At 45.3% G+C, this 17803-nt stretch overlaps 1 protein-coding gene and 1 long non-coding RNA gene across 2 annotated transcripts in view; one reads left to right on the plus strand and one right to left on the minus strand.

Moving 5' to 3' along the window:
* The window catches only part of LOC149323611 (uncharacterized), a 37632-nt gene extending 28188 nt beyond the window's left edge, over positions 1–9444 (plus strand). The window contains exons 2-3 of the long non-coding RNA XR_016277298.1: positions 351–435; positions 9347–9444. This is a non-coding gene — a long non-coding RNA (uncharacterized LOC149323611). The remainder of the gene's footprint in view (positions 1–350; positions 436–9346) is intronic.
* RCL1 (RNA terminal phosphate cyclase like 1) overlaps positions 1–15559 on the minus strand; it is a 31601-nt gene extending 16042 nt beyond the window's left edge. The window contains exons 1-4 of the mRNA XM_089490063.1: positions 15396–15559; positions 11963–12034; positions 9417–9592; positions 1615–1689 (exon numbers count right to left, since the gene is read on the minus strand). Of these exons, the coding sequence (XP_089346189.1) occupies positions 1615–1689; positions 9417–9592; positions 11963–12034; positions 15396–15531 (459 nt within the window). The 5' untranslated portion in view covers positions 15532–15559. The remainder of the gene's footprint in view (positions 1–1614; positions 1690–9416; positions 9593–11962; positions 12035–15395) is intronic.
* Between the last annotated feature and the right edge of the window lie 2244 nt (positions 15560–17803).

Below are 17803 nucleotides of genomic sequence, written 5' to 3' on the forward strand. Positions count from 1 at the left end.
TCAGTTCCTTCATAAAACAAACAATATTGACAGACCTCACGATCCACACAAAGCAGTCACTTGTGATAATGACTTCCCATGGAGAAAATAGGAAGTGTATTACAGGTATAAGTCTGAAGAAGATAAGCGTCACAAGAGAATGGGAGAAAAATGACCAAATCCTTCTAATAATCAGATTGGGGGGGGGGGGGATCTAAATCAGGAAGGGAAGATTTTCCTTATCACAGGACATCTGGCTGCACTGTTTATTGAGTTCCACTGTTTGGTGCCCTTATTCATATTTATGTTAGTTATGTAATGTGGAAAAAAATGTTTACTACAGCACACTTCTCAACTCTTTTGTTCTTCAGGCAAGCTGGGCTCCATATTCTATCATTTCCAGCTAGACTCGCCATGGGGGCGATGGGAGTTGTAATCCAACACAGAGTGTGTCAGGTATGAGAAGGTTGTTGTGTAGTGCTATGTTGATAACCACAGGTTGATATATCCTCAACGAATCTGTCAAATCACTATTTAGCTACCTCTGATTACCTTCCACAATATGACAAATAAATTCCTCCCGTAAGCGTGTTACAGACCACCTGAAAACGGCGGTTGCTGCGGCCAGGAACTGCAGCGGTCAAACTGCGCGGTTCCCAGACGCAACAAAAAGAAGCCGCAAAAAAGCGGCTTCTTTTTGGGCCCCGGAAGTGGCACCACAAGTGCCCAATGGCACACTCGCGACGTCACTTTTGTTGCGGGACATGCGGATGCTATGCGCCCACAACGTCAAGATGGCAGCGCCCGTGTAGAACGGGCGCTGCCATTTTGTACGTCCCCAGGACGTACTAGGATTAGGGGCATGCATAAAGGACGCACTTTCCTAACCCTAGTATGTCCTAGGGACGTACTTTACGCCCATGCAGAATGGGTCATAGGTAACTATCTGGACCCTAAAATCATTTTCAGTGATTCTTTTCTGTATACTCCTGACAAATAAAGTGTGACAAGCGGCTACTGGAGAAAGAACCTTCTCAAGAGTGGCACCCTGGTTATGAAATGCTCTCTCCAAAGAGGAAGCTTGCTCGCCATCTTCCACATATGCCACCCTTATAATTTCCCAAATTTTTAGTATCTGTGTATCTGTACACTTTTTAATCCATTGAATTTTAGACGTACTGTATATTTTCTCTGATGTGGTGCATCTTGTTATATTGTTTTACTTACTCCTTCTGAAATGCTTAGGTTAGTTTTATGGTATTGTTGGTTTTGTGGTTGCACTGTAGTTATGTTATTTGTTGCAAATTAACCAGGGGACTGTGTTCTTGGGTGATATACAATCCTGTCAATACATGCATAAAAATACTCAATAACAACCATTTATTTAAAATTAATTTACTTAAAATACCACCTTGACTAGTATGAGAGAGAAAATAATAAAAGACCCCTACCAAGAAAGAGCAAATAGCAGCAGAGAAAAATGTAAAAATTTCACCCTTTTTTTTCTCAACCCCCACAGGCTGAACATAATAGATTAAATGAGTGATGCATTAAATATTTCTCTTAGTTTGATTATGCATTCTTTTTACTCTTCTATGTTGGAGAAAATGTAATGCACAGAAATTAAGCTCTTACCTTCAGTTCCAATTCTTCGCCATCAATTCCAAATCTTTTCAATAAAGGTATAGCCGTTGTCTTAAGAACATCCACCTTAAACATATTCCATGAGAAAGCATCTTTAATTTAATTCAATTTAAATTTAACTTTTTGTAAGTTTTTAACAACAACAGAAGAAGGAGAAGAAGAGGATGCCAGTAGTATTTGTGTACCTATACATTCAGAAGTTCATTCTGGTTAGCCACTGCTACCCTACAGTTCCCAGGATTCTCTAGCATTGAGCCAAGGCAGTTAAAGAAGTCTCAAAATGGATTATTTCTGCAGTGTGTTTTGGACCTCTGTGGACAAGTTTTATAGCAGTGCTTCTGGTCCATCTAGTTCTATAAAAAGCAGAGCTTTCCCTTCAAATGCCTTTTTTCTTCCTGTATATGCTCTGTGCCTTCATTTAATCTAGTGCAAGCTACTAAAGGAGAGTGCTGAACTAATTCTCCCCTGAGTTACACTCGCTGGCCATGCTTCTTGGTAGTTTTAAAATGATGACCCAGCAAGACTTGTCTAACAATCCTACCATGAAAACATATTCATCTACATATCTGCCTATTTTATGCCTCCCACATCAAATGTTACACATAAGAGGCCAGTCCTACCAACAGTCAGATATGTCAGATTTTGGGTGTCATGAAATAACAACTGATGATGATGGATGGATGATGATTATTTTACTGCTGGGAAAAGGAACGTTGGGTACTTACCGTGACACGTTCATTTCCTGCAGAGAAGGGTCCTGGCATCCTGTAATCTGGGTTTAGCTCCTCCTATTTGCTCCTGTAGGCAGGGACAATAAACAAAAGACCGGCCCCTATATAGGGAGGAGCTAGCCCCCCTGAGCCTCAGTCAATAACAAGCCAAGCGACTAGTAAGGTAATCAAGGAACTGAACTTCAGTAACATCAGCTAAGGGTTAACTAGAACACCATAGAAAAAACTAGTCCAAGAACAAACAAGAACTCAGAAAAACCAATCCAGCAACAAGAAGAAGAACAAGGCAGGTCCACCAACAGGCAGGCAGGGTCGGAGGCCGCAGGCAGCACCTGGGTGGGCAGGATGCCAGGACCCTTCTCTGCAGGAAATGAACATGTCACGGTAAGTACCCAACATTCCTTTTCCCAGCAGAGAGGGTCCTGTCCTCCTGTAATCTGGGATTTACAAAAGCCCTCTCGAACTGGGAGGGAGGTGCTGCTAGGAGACTGTGGCCCCCGACACAATCTGTTGGAGGAACCTCCTTTCAAATGACGCTTCTGCGGACTGAGACACGTCCAGTTTGTAATGTCTTATGAAGGTCGAAGGCGACTTCCATGTGGCCACCCTGCAAATATCTGACAGGAAGGCGCTAGTGGTCAAGGCCACAGAGGTAGATGCACTCCTGGTTGAGTGCACCATCAACCCCTCGGGTGGAGTGAGATCAAGAGTTCAGTAGCTCTTTTGAATACAAGACCTGATTCACCTACTCAGAGTCGAGACTGGTAATTTGCACCCCAAAGAGCCCGGGCGAAAGTAAAAGAACATCTCAGATGACCTTAAGGTTGAAGTCCTCTTGATGTAGATTTTGAGGGCTCTGCACACATCCAATGTGTGCCATGTCTTTTCCAAGTCCTTCTAAGGATCTGGGCAGAATGAAGGCAGGAGAATGTCCTGTGACACCTGAAAGGCTGAGTTGACCCTAGGCACGAAAGTAGGGTCTGGACGAAGGCACACTGAGACAGGCCTAAAAATACACAAGTCTTTACGTACTGACAGGGCCCCAGCTCTGACACCCATCTGGCGGAGGGAATGGCCGTGAGGAAGATGACCTTGAGGGAGAGGTGTTTGAAGAAGGCCTCCCAAAGGGACTTGATCGGCCCAACCGTCAGAGCTCTTAAGACCGTGTTCACATCCCAAGATGGAAAACGATGTCTGGTGGGCAGACCCTGTTGGAAAACTCCCCTCAACAGCCTCTTAATGTGAGGATGGCTGCCATTCTAGCTGCTCTCATATGGAGCAGAAATGACGTGATGGCAGACACCTGCCTTATAACCATGTTGGGTCAAGTCGCTTCTTAATGTCATCTTGGATGGACTATAGCAGGTCAGCCACTGAAAACCTGAAGCAGTTGATGAGAACTTGCCTAAGCAGTGGATTATGTGATCAATCAGAATAGAACCTGATCTAATCTGGACCTATGGCAGCTTCCAGCCTATCACTGATCACCTTGTCAACTGGTTATAGCAATGAAGGTGATATTAAGGTGATTTCATTTGTAGTAATTAAGATTTACCACTCTGAAAGAGGAATGTTAATGTCTGACCTCCAATTAAAATTTCAAAACAATGTGCAGTTCTTTACTGGAACATCTGTGAACCTGTGTAAAACAAGACTAATCCCATGGTTAGGCAAAGAAGACACTGGATTAACCTTTATCTCGCAGACATTGGTGAGTCCATGCAGAAGCATAGATGCACTCTGTGTTAACAGGGCATGTGGTCAGAATTAAGCCCGATTTCTTTTGAGGATGAACTTGTCTAGAGACTTCAAAAATCACTCCAACTCCATGTAGCAGACTATCATCAACCTGTATGAAGGCTGAGAGGTCTCGCGGCTAAATGAACTGCTGATTAAGGAGTCATGAAATGGGAACAGGGGGCTTGGCAAGGATAGCCCTCTGGTATCCAATTTCGAGGAGAGAAATTTCTCCAAAAAAGGGATCTGTCAAAGGAACACAAACCTAAATTTAAAATAGTATAGTGGGCCCTCGATATGTACTGGAGTTGGATTTAGGACTTTGCATGGATACCAAATACATGGAAGCTCAAGGCACATAAAATATAATCGCATAGTAAAATGGAGTCTCCTATATAAAATACTAAAATCATAGTTTGCTGTGTTGTATTTTTGTTTTGTTTGTTTTTTGGAATATATATATATACACACACATACACACACATACACACACACACACACACATACATACATACATATATATATTTAGAAGCTGTGGGCATATAGGTGGCTGGTGTAAGTCTGTATATGGAGCTGTATGGTATATTAAATCTGAGCATTTTTGCTAGCAGAAAACAAGGCATAGGCACTAGGAAGTCTGTTTTTCCAGCCCCAAAAGGTAGTAAACAATGGTGTTGTTTGGACCAGACCATGCCATGAAAACCCAATCAGGGATAAGACACTCACCCACACAGCAGCTAACCTTATAACCATCAAATCATAGAATCATGGAGTTGGATGAGACCACAAGGGCCATCAAGTCCAACCCCCTGCCATGCAGGAAATCACAATCAAAGCATGCCCAACAATATGCAAAGGAATCTTGTAGCACCCTGAGACCACTAAAGAAAAGAGATTAGCAGCATGAACCTTCATGGCCTTGAGCCCAATTCATCATATGTATGATAGATCCTGTTACAATAGGCTTTCCAAGCCAGGCAGCAGTCGAATGGCAAGCCCATCAGCAGGCATTCTTACTTAAAATTTAACAATCTAGACAAGGTAAGAGGTAATTGTGATTTTTGTGGCAGACCCCTCAGGGCTCTGTAGGATGTCTGAATGGGATTTGAAGCAACCCCTTAGTAGAGAAACCTGATTATATTGTTTTAAAACACTCATGGAGGAAGGGGAGTTTCTCCCCCCATGGAGAGGAGTCTGTCTGTTTGTTTTTGATAAGAATTTTTCTTAACCCTCTGTATTAGTGAGAACCATCTCATGGAAGAAACTGTATTTTTTAGTTTCTTCCCTTTAACAGACATCCCTCCAAGAAAGAAGGGAAGGCAAGGGGAGCCACATCTTTTGAGGCTAGCTGACTGAGTTTCACTGTGTTTTATAACAGGAACATAATCCTTTTGCCACTAAAATGGAGTTTGGTTGGTCACCTTAATCCAATATATCTATCACCTCATATGAGATGTTTTTCCCAAAGATCCTCAATGCATGTAAGCATTAGAGGTCTGCTGAGTGACCAGAGACCTTCTCCTTGCTTGAGTCACCCTGTTTATTAGCATTTAAACGAATCTGTATTGTTAAAGCTTATGCTCTTAATGAGAAGTGCTATGGCTGATAACAGTTTGCACAAAGGAGGTAGAACCATGTGCTCATCCTTTATCTTTGGCTGTTGCACCTAAGGCAAAAAGGCTCTGGACCTAATGGGGACAGTGATGGAGGCCCATGAGGAGGCAAGAAAAGTCATCATGTGGCTTTTATGGCTAGCCCCTCACTTGAAGAATTAGTTTCCAGGCATCTTCTCTGGCCTGGAAAAAGGAGAGGGGGGTGAGCAGAAACAGCACAACTAAAACCTCATGTGCTAACATTAATAAAATGAACACCAGAAAGGTTAACCGGTATCTCTTGTAAATCTGAGCCCACAGCCCTGTTGATGTGGGGGCTCTCCCCTCCTTTATTTGTCCCATCAAGGGAGGCTGCCTGGGCAGTGGCTTATTGCAAGCACTGAGGAAACTGCTCTTAAGTTAGCAGTTTCATGGGTAGATAGCTGCATATGGCCTGTAGTGTAGCCCTGATACTCACAGGGCATTTTGTTTTATTTATGTTTAAAACAGCCCCAACTTCAAGCTGGGGTTTACAGCTTAGCCCTTATAATTTCAGGCAGGCTTTATAGTAACCTGGCTGCATGATAGAAGCTAGCTTGGTCCTCAACTCCCTCCCACTTGCATAGGTAGCTGGGAAGGGCAGAGGGACTGCTGTGGGACATGGCTCTACATTTACCTGAGGTAAGTCTGTGTCCTGAGAAAGGATAATCTCTGATGGAAAGGAGAGGCCAAGCACTCAAGCTTTTCTCTCAAGAGTGCCAGGGTTTGGGGCAGCCAAACACAATTGGGGGTGAAGGGAACTCTCCACCCATGATATCCACAAATGGTTTACCCCTTTTTGTTGTTGTAATTTTTGGGGAGGGAACACAGGAGGATTTGTATCCATGTGGTCTCTCAAAGAATCCCTGGGTTGGAAGAGATCCCAAGGGCCATCCAGTCCAACCCCATTCTGCCCTGCAGGAACTCTCAATCAAAGCATTCCCGATAGATAGCCCTCCAGCCTCTGTTTAGAAGTGGGTGGCAGAGGCCATGCTCTCTCTGGGGTGGACATGAAGCCATTTTGTGCTTTTTGTGGGATGCTCTGTGGCAGCCAAAAAAGACCATTTTAGAGTTGGAAGCTTCAGCTCCTGCTGGGCCAAGTCCAGCTTCCTTTACAGCCATGTGTCTTTGCAACACAGAGGAGGAATCCTCTGCCTCCTTATACACCATCTCATTATAAGAATTCAAAAGGAATGTGCAGGAGCCCTGGCAACACCACCATGTGTTTCCCAGTCTGCAAAAGGATCCCCCACACCTGTTAGGGTCCTGGGTACCATTGGGGCCAGAGCTGGGAAGGAAGGGGGAGACCAAGGGTTAATGCCCCCATCTGCCCTCCTGGCAGAGTCCCAAACCTTATGCTAGGCATAGTGCCTGCAATGGCCATGGCAGAGGCCTCATGGCAATGCCTGCCCTGAGCGAGGGCATTAGATCTGGCAAAGGTTCTTTGGTGGCTAGAGAGAGAGGGCCCCTGGTACTCACCGTTCTCCTGTGACTTATGGCTGGCTTGCCTCTCTGACCTTGGCCATTTCAGGTTGGGCAGAGGTGATGCAGAGAGATCCTTTGCCATGGCTCTGGCTGGCCTGTCCTCTGAACTCTGGCTGGGCAGAGATGCTGAGGAGGGAGGTTTCCATGACTTCTGGCCAGTTTCCTCACTGATCCCTGGCCTTAAACAGGCTGGGCAGAGGTGATGTGGAGAAACAGAGACATGGAGGGGATACCCCTCACCATCTCTTCCCACGGCTCCCATGTGCTGCAATGCTGTTTGCAGAAATCTCCTCTGCTCCCACCATGAAAGGGGGCAGCTTTGGAGGAGAGGGAGAGTCATTGGCAAAGCCAAGACCTTTCTCCAATCCTGGGAGCCCTTGCCATTTTAAGTCTTCTTCATGCTTCCAAGGCTGTAGTAAAGAAGCTGCAGAGCAACAGCAGACATCTCGCAATGGGTCTCCCTCTGAAGCCAGCTCCCTCTGTTGAGCTGGCAGACCCTGAGCTAGGGAAGCCTGGGTTAAGGATGGCCCTTCACCCATGCTCTCAGGGTCCTCTGCCATAGCCACCACCAAGGAAGGGGGGAAAGGCAGGAGAGAGGAGAAGAAGGGAAGGCCAAGAAAACTCTCAAACCGCTTTCGTAGAAAGGAAAAACTTTGCTAGCTCAAAGAGAACATCCTGCTAGGAGCTTAGGCAGGAAAAAGACTGAGGCTCAGGGGGGCTAGCTCCTCCCTATATAGGGGCCGGTCTTTTGTTTATTGTCCCTGCCTACAGGAGCAAATAGGAGGAGCTAAACCCAGATTACAGGAGGACAGGACCCTCTCTGCTGGGAAAGGGTTGAGGTACTTGTGATTTATTTAGGTCCCAAGTGTCCAAATAATGTAACAGGCCGAAGGTACTATTTGTCTTGACATTGCAAGAAGGGGATGTCATTCCCTGCTCTGCCTCAGGTATCTAAAATGTCCTAGTTTGCCTTGGAATTGGCGTCAGAGTGCCTGTTTTACAAAATAATGTCTCAGGTTCAATCCATTGCATTGCCAGGGTGGGCTGGAAAAAATCCACATCAAAAAACCTAGAGAGCTTCTGCTAATCACTCTAGGCCATATTGAGCTTATGGACCAGTAGTTTGACTTATTACAAAGAAAATATTTGTCTTTCTAGGCACCTTATCTTTCACTTAGCTGCTCAAAAAAAGAGATTCAGTGTCTGGGAAATGGCAGGTTAAAAACATGACCATGATGATGATACCATAATCTCCATTTCTCAGATGGAAACTGGGACACATGTGGCCAAGCAATATCACAGTTTGCTTGAGGTGGCAAAAGTTATTAACAGGAAAGGACATACAAGGTAGGATAGACTGCAGCAGCTTGCTTTTTGCCTGAGCCTATTGGGAAGGGAAAGATTCTGGTTCCCCCCTTTACCCCTGTTGAGTAAACTAAATGGAAAGTACTTTTGCACTTTGAACTTAGTTTGCAGCAACAGCGGCAATCTGGCTCCGTCTCCGCTTGCAGCATCCGGGAACCGCAGCCTTTAAATGGCGTGGCTCCCGGATGCTCCGAGGAAGGAGCGCGGAAATCACGCTCCTTCCTGGGCCCCGGAAAAGACATCGCGAGGCGCTAGTTGCGCACTCACGGCGTCACTTCCTGGGCGCCACATGCGGACACAGAGCATCCACTACGTCAAAATGGTGGCGGCCGTGTGGAACGGCCACCACCATTTTGTACGGACTAAGTCCATAATAGGAGTAGAGGCGTCTAGAAGGGACGCCCCTTTTTCAAACTGGGACATCCTCAGGACATCCCTAATGGCGGTCTGTAACCCGCCTGAGACATTTTAAAAGCAGCTGAAAAAGCGAGATGACCAAGATTAAAGGGGACTATCCCTCTCAAACTGTGATAGTTACGAGGGCAGGCGATATAATATTTTGAGGAGAATAATGGTGTTACACAAGAGAAACGTTATCAGATGCCTTTAAACCACAGAGGGATGTGCTATTAACTCTGTATATCAGGTGTGGGAACTGTGCTCATGACCCTCTAAGGCCCCTAGTGCAGCCTTCATCCCCCCCATCACTAAACAACAAACACACAACCAAACAATGAACAATGACCCTTTTTAAATTCTCTCTCTGCATTTTAGGCACTATACTGTGACAGAAGGAAGGCAGGAGTAAGAGCATCATTTTGGTACCTGAAGCTTTGCAACTTACCGAAGGATCTACTTGATCGTTGGTTATGCCGCGGAGAACAATTCTTAATGGGTGTTTCATGAACGGTGCTAAGCAGAGAAGACTTTCCAAATAATATCCAATACTGCGACTGAGGCTACAATCATGTTCCAACGAACCTCCATAGAGGAGCCCTGGCTGATAGTATAAAGATGTTCCTTTTGAAAACAAAAGAAAGATTATCAATACACCTTTTTTTTGCACCTGTAATATTAACAGAAATTAGGCTTTGCCTAGCATTTGATGCGCAGCCTGGAAAAATTACTTTTTTTGACTGTCACTCTCAGAACCCACTCCTTCTAGTAGCACCAATACCTTCATGCTGTCTGGGGGATTCTGGTAGCTATACCTCCAGCAAAGTAACCTTTCCAAGTTCTCTACAGGAGTGGGAAACAATGAGGATTGGGACCACTATACAGAAGCAGAAATTTTAGTTTGTTCACCTTCCAGGCTGTCACTCTCATGAAAATAATTTTCTATGGGGCCATAAAACTACTCTATGCTCTATAAAGGAAACTGCAGTTCATTACTGACCAGACCAGAGATAACCACTTGTTATAATGCTTTAGAGATTTTTGGAGTTGCATTTTTTAAAAAAGATAATTTCACAGCTTTGGACTAGTTGTTGTTGTTGTGTGCTTTCAAGTTGTTTTTGACTTATGGTGACCACATAAGGGATCACTATCATGGGGTTTTCTGGGGCTAAGAGTGTGTGACTTGCCCAAGTGGGATTCCATGGCCAGTGGAGAATTGAACTCTGATCTCCAAAGTTGCAGATCATCCAATAAAGCAGCATTTTGTTCTGTGAGAAAGTTAACAGTATTTAGAGGTCAACTTGGTTATTTTTACTACTTTCAGCAAGCATTTTATGCAACTATTGTTATCTATTCAGATGTAAAACGTTTTTTGTTCCCAAGCTGCTGCATTGGGGGAGGATGGGGTAGGGAAAGTTCCAGAGAGCTCTTCACCATAGCCTGAAAACAGGGCTAATGAAATCCTGCTAAGATACTCAGAGGCATTACGATATACTCCACAGCATCAACAAATATGTGCCACTATGATAAGCCAGTAGAGAGTGCTTAGAAACAAGACAGCGGGGATGTAAAAATTATTTTTCATTTTGCTACCTTTAAAGTTCTGTATCAGATTCTAAGATTTTTTCTCCCCTCTCAGCACAGAGATCTGTGTGTATTTTGGTAAGGCACTTTTTGTTATCAAGGCATCTTTGTCTATATTTTCTTAAAAGACACATATCTCCATATTTCCCAATTGCTAATGTAAGTTTGTGTGCATTTTTCAAATATATGATTTTTGTTGTTGTTGTTGCTCTGTGAATTTACTTCCAGTATAGTGTAGTGCTTTCAGTGCTGGACTAGGATTTTGGGACACCAGGGTTCAAATCCCTGCTCAGTCATGGAAGCCCACTGGGTGACCTTGGGCAAGTTGCACTCTCTCAGCCTGAAAAGCAGACAATGGCAAACCTGTTCTGCAAAAAAAAAAATCTTGCCAAGAAAGTCCTGTGACAGGGTCACCTTAGGTTCATCATAAGTCAGAAACAACTTGAAGGCCTGCAACTACAAATTTACTCCCATACTATTTGAAGGTGGGGAAGAAAATAAGTGATGCTCTTGATTTCCCTTTCGAACTAAAAGATATGTATGTGTTTTTGTAAAAGTCTACAAACTGGATGAATCTGTTTCAAAAAACACAACAACTTCAGTTAATGTGTTCCCCCCATCCTTACCAGACAAGCTCTTCTGAACATATACTCGAAAAACTTTGTAAATCTTAAGTAGTTTCTATCAGTCTCTCTAATTATTTGCTTGTCTTTCAAGTACTAACTCCCTTTGCCTATAATCCAGTTCAAGATTATGTCTGAATATATTGTGGGGCTAAATGGATGGTGGAAACATGAGTGCACACAGTAGTCCCACTCTCTGAATTTGGGTTCCTGATAATGGGATCTCTGTAATTATATCCACTAAAGTGCATAAAGAACCCTGTATCACAGCAGGGTGCATGGGGACAGAAAGGAAGTTGGATCTCCATGAATTCCGATGTCCTCAGAACCCATTTAGATCTCCATGCTTTCAGGCCAACTCCTGGACATGGGTTATATGTGCTGGTTATCCATCCTAGCCATGCCTGATAAAAATGGAAAAGACAATTACAGAATCATGCAAGAGATCAACTAAGATTCTTCTTGTCCTTGGCATTGATCAGGTTTAATAATTTTCAGCAAATGAGTCTATACTGCATCAGTGGCAAAGAAAGACTACATGAAGATAAGCAAATTTTGAAATGTGTGATACAATAAGAAACAAGCTCCTGTGACTTGCTGTAATTAAGCCTATAACAATTCTTAAACACACACGACCCAGTCACTTTTCTCTATTTTCACTTCTCTGTCCTCCCCCTTTGTTCCCCATGTCAAATTATAAACTTATTGGTGGAGAGATCTTACTCTGTTGCATGCTGTAAAGCACCACGCACACTGATAGCACTAGACAGATGCTAAACAGATTTACCTGTTTGGTTTATTTCAATCCGAGACCCATTGGTTATTTTGTCGATCAGCCTTATAAAGTTAGCTTCAAAATCTGTCAGAGAAACATAATGCATATTACATTCTAAGCATTCAGCAGATATTCCAAGAACCTCTACAGATACTTTCACGAAAACTAAGAAAAGCACTGTACTGCTGTAATCAAATTGATAATTTAATTCTCCTAACATTTTGTGAACACTGAAATTTGGGCTGGCAGTCTGAACCAGTATCCAGTCTGGTGCAGTAGTTTGAGTGCTGGAAAAGGGTACTGGGAGACCAGGGTTTGAAACCTTGCTCAGCCACTGAACCCCATTGGGCAAGTTACACTCATTCAGCCTCAAAGAATGGCAAGGGCAACCCCCTTTTGAACAAATTAGGTCAAGAAAATAGGTTTGCCTTTGCCGTTGTGTGCCTACAAATTGTTTCTGACTTATGGCGACCCTAAAGGGAACCTTTCAAGGGGTCTTCTTGGCAAGATTTGTTCAGAGGAAGTTTGGCATTGCCTTCTCCTGCGTCTGAGAGCATGTGACTTGTCCAAGATCACCCGGTGGGTTTCATGGCTGAGCTGAGAATCAAACCCAGGTCTCCAGGGCTGTACTCCAACACTCAAGTCACTATGCCACACTGGCTTTCAGGTTTGTCTTAGGATTGCCATAAATCAGAAATGACTTGAAGGCACACTACAACATCAATAACAAGTTAAACACAAGGTGGGGTTCCAACAGCTTTAATCGTCAACAGGCAGAACTGTAGTCCCTCATCCCCACTAAACTCATCTTTTAGCTGACGCAGACCCTCCTTGCTACATGACCGTTTACTGGCCAGTGGAAAGTATTGGGGGATGGAACATGGGACATCCATTACCATTCCTGTAGTGAGACTTGTGAAATATAAGACTGAAGGTACTATGTTGCAGGGATGGAACTCAAGGATTCTTCCCCGCCACCGATTGCACTTTCCACTAGTCAATAAACAGTCTTGTTGAGCAGAGGGAGGCTGGCTGCATGAGCTAAAAAGTGGCTTGGGGTGTGAAGGAGATATTTCTTCTGAATGAAACTTTACAGCTCCTCTTCTAATCCACATTCTGCTAACCCTGATCTGCTAACTATGGATCAAAACACACAGCAGAAATAATCCAGCTTGAGACCACTTTACCTGCCCTGGCTCAATGCTAGGTAATTCTGGGAACTGTAGTTTTCTGAGACATGTAACCTTCTCTGTCAGTTACAATAAATTACAATTCCCACGATTCCCTAGCATTGAGCCAAGGCAGTTAAAGCAGCCTCAAATTCGATGTATTTCTGCAGTGTGTTTTGGATCTACAAATGCCCTGTCTCATATTCAACCTGGCAGCTCTATTGACAGTTAAAACAGACATGAGGATAAAATGTATTTCTATTTTACAATTGCAGGAAGCATGGGAAAATAGGAGAAAACCCTCAATGAACTCAAGGGTGCAATCCTGCATGTAGCTACATTACAAGAGTGAGGACTCTCTTTGTGTTGGACTCTGAGGAGCAGGGTACGATTCTCCACTCCGCCATGAGACCCACTGGGTGACCCTGGGCAAGTCACAAGCTCTCAGCCTCGGGAGAAGGCCATGGCAAACCTCTTCTGAATAAATCTTGCCAAGAAAAGCCCATGATAGCTTCACCTTAGTGTTGCCATAAGTCAGAAATAACTTGAAGGGGCACAACACACACACTCATTCCCTTGTTCAGCCCTCAAACTGCTTGCCCACCAGGGTGATCAGGTGTCCTCCTCCCCACAAAGAAGGACAGGCCGCTGCCAAAAGTAGGGCATTCACAACAAATGGATGGGAACCAAACAGAAGTTCAGAACTCTCCTAAAAAAGACAATGAATGCTCCTTAAGTCCTTCTTCATGACTTGAAGGTAAACAACAACAACAAGAATGAAAGGAAGACCACCACAGGCCAGATGGCTAGACTCAGTCAGGGAGATCAAGGGCCTGAATATACAGGACCTGAGCAGAGCAATGGAGGACAGGAGGTCTTGGAGATGCCTCATCCACAGGGTCGCCATGAGTCAAAGTCAACTGGAGAGCAGCAAAAACAACAACTTCTCTGAAGGGCTGATGAAGTTTCTCAGGGCTCCCTCTACAAAGTGTCAACCAGAAGGTGGTGGATCTGGAAAGGAGGTCAGGCAATACCCAGGGAAGATCTGCACCCAGAACCTCCTTCTTATGGTTCTCACTTGGATGAAAAGAGGCAGCCACCCAGCTGGAGTCTTTCATTGCCCAGCAAGCCCTCCTTTGTCTCCTCTAGAGAGGCCCAGGTGCCAGGTAGCCTTTGCCTTGCCTCCTCCTCCTCCTCCTCCTCCCCCAGGGAAATCCAATCTCTCCTCCATTCCCCTTGCAAGCCTCCCAATGTCCAGGGTGACCAGATGTCCTCCTTTTCCAGGACCCATCCTACATTCCCGCTTTCTGTCCAGGAGGAATTCCCAAAAGTCCTCCACTTTGTGCATCATTAAGAAGTGTACATTTATATTTCTATAAATGTTTTAGCCCTTTATTTTGTCATGCTCTCCATTTTTCTTGAAGATCCTACATGTTATAGTGCCTTGTCCTCTTTTGCAGTTATGACATCTGCCCCCCCCCCCCCCGGACAAGCTATCCTCCTTTTCTAGGATGTATCCTCCAATCCAGCTTTCAGTCCAGGAGGCATTCCCAAAGGTCCTCCACTCTGAACATATGATGCAGGAGCAGGACTTGACCTTTCTAGGAGTGTGTATGAGCTTTTTATTGGGTCATGCCCTCCATATTTCTGAATGTCCTCCATTCTGAGCAGGATTAAGCATGAATTTACAATTCTATGAGTGCCTTTAGTTTTGTATTTGGTCATGTCCTCCATATTTCTTGAATGTCCTGCATTCCGAGCATATGACTCAGGAGCAGGGTTTGATCCTTCCAGGAGTGCTTTTAGTTTTGCATTGGGGCATGTCCTCTACAGTGCCTGTATGTCCTCCATTCTGAGCATATGACTCATGAGCAGGACTTAAGTCTTTCTGGGAGGAGTGTGTGAGCTTTTTATTGGGCCATGTCCTCCACATTTCCTAAATGTCCTCTATTCTGAGCATATGACTCAGGAACAAGACTTGCTCTGGAGTGTGTGTGTGTGTGTGAGAGAGAGAGAGAGAGCGAGGTTTTTATTGAGTCATGTCCTCCACATGTCCTCCATCCTGAGCATATGACTTGCTCTTTCTAGGAGTGCTTTCCCCCCTTTGCCCTGGGCCATGTCCTCCATCCTGAGCCTATGACTCAGGGGCAGGACTTGCTCTTTCTGGGAGGACTGTGTGTTGTGAGCTTGCCTTGGGGCCCCCATTCTGGGGCTGCTCTCCTGCCAGAGCCCAAACACCCTCCCAGCCAGGCTCCTCTGCCCAGGGAGAGACCCACCTCGGAGCCCGGGGCTCTCCTCCTTGGCCCGGATCCTGCGGATCTTGACGGGGCGCCCGCTGAGGGTGGCCAGCACCAGCCTCTGCCGCAGGAAGTTGCAGCCCGCGAAGCCCTCGGCGCCAGCAGCCTCAGCCATGTTGCGCCAGGCCAGCAAAGAGGAGCAGGAGCAGGAGCAGACGCTGCTGCTGCTGCTGCCCACGTGCGACGCCCAGGGGAGAGGCCACGCCCCCGCTGGGTCAAAGGGCCAGGGGGCGGGGCTAGGCTCGCAGTGGCCTCCAGGCCCCGCCCCCAGGCCTCAGCCTGCCTCCTTTCTGGCTCCTCCATTTTGAGAAGGACTAAAGAGCTTGGAAACCCCAGGAGAGAGCCATTGTGACTGACAGGGCCACCAAGGGTCCTCATTTTCCCTGCACATGCCCTCCATTCCCAAATGTCCTCCATCTTGAGCAGGAGCAATAAGCTTAGAAATCCCACTAGAGAGCTGGCCCCAGGTCCTGTCATCCATTTTGAGCAGGACTAAAGGGATTAGAAATCCCACCAGGCGCCATCCTTTTCATGGGCCTGTCTTCCATGTAATCTGCCAATAGACTGGCAGCAGCTCTCTAAGGTTTCAAGCTGGATTCTTTTCTAGCCTCACATTGATTCTCCTTGATATTTCTTTGCTGTTTCTCATCCAGTTACTAACCAGGCAGGGACATAGCTAGGATTTTAGGAAGGGGGGGTTCCAGACTAAGTGCCACCATTATAATGGGGCTTGAGTGCGGTGGCGCAGCAGCACACACCATTCATTTTTCTAATGGAAGGGGGGGGGGGTCCAGACCCCAAGACCCCCCCCCCCTTGGCTACGTCCCTGAACCAGGCCTGCCTTACTTAGTCTCCACAATGAGGAAAGACTGGATGGCTTCAGGGAGATGTGGTGGGGCAAGATCTGATGAAATGATATTCACAAATGGGGGAAATAGTTGTAAGAGGCCGTTTGCACATTGCTCTGCTCAAAAGTACTTAAGCTAAAGTCCCAGCGGGAACTGCACCCAGGGCCTTGTCCAGATTAGGGATCATCCCTGTCTGCTGAGCTACAGTTCTTCACAATATTATTTCATTTGTGTGTTCTATTCTGTGTAGTTTGAACACTGGGCCATGACTCTGGAGACTAGGGTTCAAATCCCTGCTTGGCCATGAACCCATTTGGGCAAGTCACACTCCTTCATCCTCAAGATGGCAATGGCAAACCCTCTCTTGAAGGCGCACAACAACAAGATGGCAAAATATATTAATGAGGAAGAGGACACAAGCTAGGAGAGGCTGCAGCAGTTTGTTTTTGCCTGAACCTACAAGGAAGATTCCCCCTTCCTCTCTGCTCCTTCTGCTGAGTTATTTGAGTGCAACCAACGTCTGGACTTTTAATTCTGTTTGTACCAATTGAAGTAAACTTTTCTGTCCCCCCATTCTTTTCTAGTAAAGAGAAAGTGAAATTGCAATCTTCTCTGGATATGACATTTCAGCAGTGCTCTCATGCATACTTTGAAGGGCATGCCTGCATGTTGTTGTTGTGTGCCTTCAAGTTGTTTCTGCCTTGTGGAAAAGCTGTCATGGGGATACCTTCAGAGTTGGTATGCCATTGCCATCCTTTGAGGCTGAGAGAGTGTGACTTGGCCAAGGTCACCCAGTGGGTTGACGTGGCTGAGCCAAGATTTGAACCCTGGTCTGCAGAGTCCAACTCTCAAACCAGTACACTAAATAAAAATAACTAACATCAAAGTCAACTGAGAATTCTGCCAAACAGCAGTCTAGAAAGAAACCAACAGAATGGGCCATTTGGCATGTGTTTGATTTTTGTTAATGATGACCAAGAATGACCAGAGGCAGAGAATCACGTCTCAAAGCCTAATCAAAGCAGAGTAAGGCTAATCGAATGTCATGCTTCATTGGCAGGCTGCTGAAAAAGTTTCTGCAGCCAAGTCAGGTTTTCATAGGATTCTTTATGCCATGTCTGGTTACTAAATTATGTTCAGTGTCAAGGAGTAGTTTGGTATCTCCATGCATCCCTGCAACACCAGTCCTATTCAACACATCTTTCAGGGGATTGTCTGCATTTCTTTTTCAAAGGGACCCTGTACATTTGATAGGTGTCTGATGTGGAGAAATGTAGCAAATAATCTTTCTCAGAGGTAACAAAGGGGAATGTTTTAGACCTCCAAAGGAGTGTTGAGCGTGTTCCACTGTCGAAATGTTGAGGGGAAATCTCTTTTCCTGGAGCTTGCATCCATTGCTCCATTGGGTCCTAGTCTCTGGAGCAGCAGAAAACAAGCTTGCTCCCTCCTCAATATGACATCCCTTCAAATATTTAAACAGGACTATCATATCACCTCTTAACCTTCTCTTCTCCAGGCTAAACATCCCCAGCCATGGCT

Source organism: Sceloporus occidentalis, unplaced genomic scaffold, assembly GCF_023333645.1.
Source record: "Sceloporus occidentalis isolate IW3139 unplaced genomic scaffold, rSceOcc1.0.p SCAF_1, whole genome shotgun sequence".
NCBI classification, from domain to species: domain Eukaryota; kingdom Metazoa; phylum Chordata; class Lepidosauria; order Squamata; family Phrynosomatidae; genus Sceloporus; species Sceloporus occidentalis.